The sequence below is a fragment of the Piliocolobus tephrosceles genome, unplaced genomic scaffold (genome assembly GCF_002776525.5).
Source record: "Piliocolobus tephrosceles isolate RC106 unplaced genomic scaffold, ASM277652v3 unscaffolded_13380, whole genome shotgun sequence".
Lineage (NCBI taxonomy): Eukaryota > Metazoa > Chordata > Mammalia > Primates > Cercopithecidae > Piliocolobus > Piliocolobus tephrosceles.
The window spans coordinates 1-2936 of NW_022294733.1; the positions used below are offsets into that span (position 1 = coordinate 1).

The 2936-nt window shown below is 23.9% G+C and overlaps 1 protein-coding gene across 1 annotated transcript; it reads left to right on the top strand.

Annotated features, from left to right (window-relative positions):
• Positions 1 to 1117: 1117 nt before the first annotated feature.
• LOC111533405 (myb-like protein X) lies at positions 1118 to 2384 on the top strand (the record flags this gene model as incomplete). The annotated part of the gene is made up of 2 exons (XM_023200202.1): positions 1118 to 1389; positions 1696 to 2384. Coding segments are annotated over exons 1-2 (873 nt in total), but the record flags the coding sequence as incomplete, so codon positions are not given.
• Between the last annotated feature and the right edge of the window lie 552 nt (positions 2385 to 2936).

Sequence of the window (2936 nt, forward strand, 5' to 3'; positions counted from 1 at the left end):
TTTTTTTTTTTTTTTTTTTTTTTTTTTTTTTTTTTTTTTTTTAAACAGTATTAAGTATATATTTGTAAGGCTACATGTATATAAGTAATACACACATACACATGCTTATACAAACACATACACAGAATATATTATATAAATTACGCATTTATGAATTTGCATGTTTGTCTTATCTATTGATTATATATATTTGCTGTTTCTTTTAAATTTATTTTATTTAGTAGATATATATAATATAATTATATATAATAAATTTGTATACTATAATTTTTTCTTATTTTCGCTCACTGTTATATGTATATACATACTTATACATATTAATGTACAGGCATATCAATAACAAAAATATTATGAACTTTTATAATTTATTTGTATTTTTTTTTTTTTTTTTTTTTTTTACATCCTGCTTTAAATACGATTCATCTACATAATAACTTTTCAATTTTATATATACAGGAGAATCGTATACCTTTTTATGTAGGTTTGTAAATATATACAAACATTTAAATATAAAGACTTGTACAGTTTAATTTAATTTATTTTTAATATGCTCTATATGCACATTATTGTTTGTAATAACCTTATATTAGTTTGATTGTTATTATATATACATGTTTGTAAACAGCTTTTTTATAGACAAATAATATATATATGTACATATTTTTTTTTTATTTTTACATAAATGTCTACATATATATAATTTTTTTTGTGAATTTTTAATAGTACTAATTTTTTTAATTTTCATTTAATTTAAATATACAGACATATACATATATATATATATATATATATGCATGCATGTTCGTTTGTGCATATAAATCTGTCTATTGAAATAAACGAATTATTACTAATTCGTATTTTCCCTTTTTTTTTTTTTTTGTTTGTTATTTATATATAATTTTTTTATGTTCTACATCTATCTGTTTAATTGTAACTATCAAAGAGATACATACACACACTCTAACACGCTATAACACGATCTAACACGCTATAACACGATCTAACACGCTTAAATACACTTTAACATACACTCCCTTTTTTATATAATTAAAAAAAAAAGGGAAAATACGAATTAGTAAATAGTTCTGAATATTCTATTTTTAGTATATATAATTATTCAACTAGTGCATTTAAAAACACAATGCAAAGCAGTAGATGAAAAGTGCAACGAATGGGATTTTTGGTCCCACTGTAAAAATAACATTATGAAAAGAGTATGCAAAGATGATAAAACTATAAGTGAAATTAAACCATGTAAAGGTTGTGGGAAATGGGGTGAATGGTCCGAATGTATTAATGGAAAGAGTCACAGAATATTAACTAATTGTGAATTTATAGAAGAAGTCAAAAATTGTGACTTAAATAAAGCAGGAGCTAGCACATCCAATGGTAAAATTTTATCAAATAGTGTAACTAACCTATATAATAATAATGAAAATTTTGACACATATGACAGTAGTAGTAGTAGTAGTAGTAGTAGTAGTAGTAGTAGTAGTAGTAGTAGTAGTAGTAGTAGTAGTAGTAGTAGTAATAGTAATAGTATTACCGATTTCACAAACGAAACAAATAAGTTAAAGAACAAACAAAATATAGTAGTAGAAGGCACTAATAATGATACTAACTTTACTAAAAATGATAAAAACTCGATAAAAGAACACAATAATCACTTATATTCTTCTTTTATAAATATTTTAGAAGAGGACGGACATAAAAAAAAAGACAATGCTAACAATTATATTGCTGTTGAAGATAAGAATAGTAATTATATGATAACAAATAAACCATTAAGTGATAGTGAACATATGAAAAAACATAATAAGAGTAGTAATAGTAAATTTATACGCAATGGTAGTAATTTAAATTCTGATACAGATTTTGATACCACTTTCCACCATAAAAATTATAATGAAATAAAAAGCGAGTCGGAAAAATCATTATCCGAATTAGATAACTTAAAAATGGATATAGATAAACATTTTAATAAAAATAACAACTTGACACAACATAATATAGATAACAAAAAAAACGAAATCGATAATAATATTGATGATTTAACAAAGATAAGAAATGACACATATAATCATTTTGATGGTGATGATCATAGTAGTATTGGTTCTGATAAGGATTTACCGTCCACTAGTTTTAAAACATTTAGTCCAAAAACATATTATCCGAATCAAAAAAAAGAGGCGAATAGAGATTATACTTATCATATGTTAGAAACTGATAAATTAAATAAAATAAAAGGAGAAGAAGAAGAAGAAAAAGAAGAAAAAGAAGAAAAAAAAGAAAAAAAAGAAAAAGAAAAAGAAGAAAAAGAAGAAAAAGAAGAAAAAGAAAAAGAAGAAAAAGAAGAAGTTTGTAAAGAAGGTGATGAAAACTGTGTACGGATTAAAAATTTTAGCGCAGAAGAAAAACAACAGCAAAATGATAATGATGAAAAGAAACAAAACAATAAACAACAACATACCAATAATATATACAAAGCATCTGGTGTAGCAGCTTTATTATTTATAGGTGGAGGGGTAAGTAGTTATGCTGCTTATAAATGGAGTAAAAATATAAAAAATGAAACAAACAATTTTGACAATGAAGTGTTATTTAATGAAGAAATAAAACAAAAAGAACAAAAGTCTGTAGAAGAGGAAGAGTTTTGGGGAAATGAGTAGGTAGATGACTTGTGGATTAGCATGTGGATTAGCATGTGGATTAGCATGTGGATTAGCATGTGGGTTAGCATGTGGTAACAAGCAAGTGACGGACTGTGTATAAGAATAGAAATATCAACATATACCTTTTAAGAGTTTATATATACATATATATTTACGTGTCTGATATTACATATTTTTATATATTTTAAAACGCTTAATTTTTCATGTAAATTAATGCTCATTTGGCACCGTCTTATGTGAACAATAAAATAAGTGAAAAAAAAT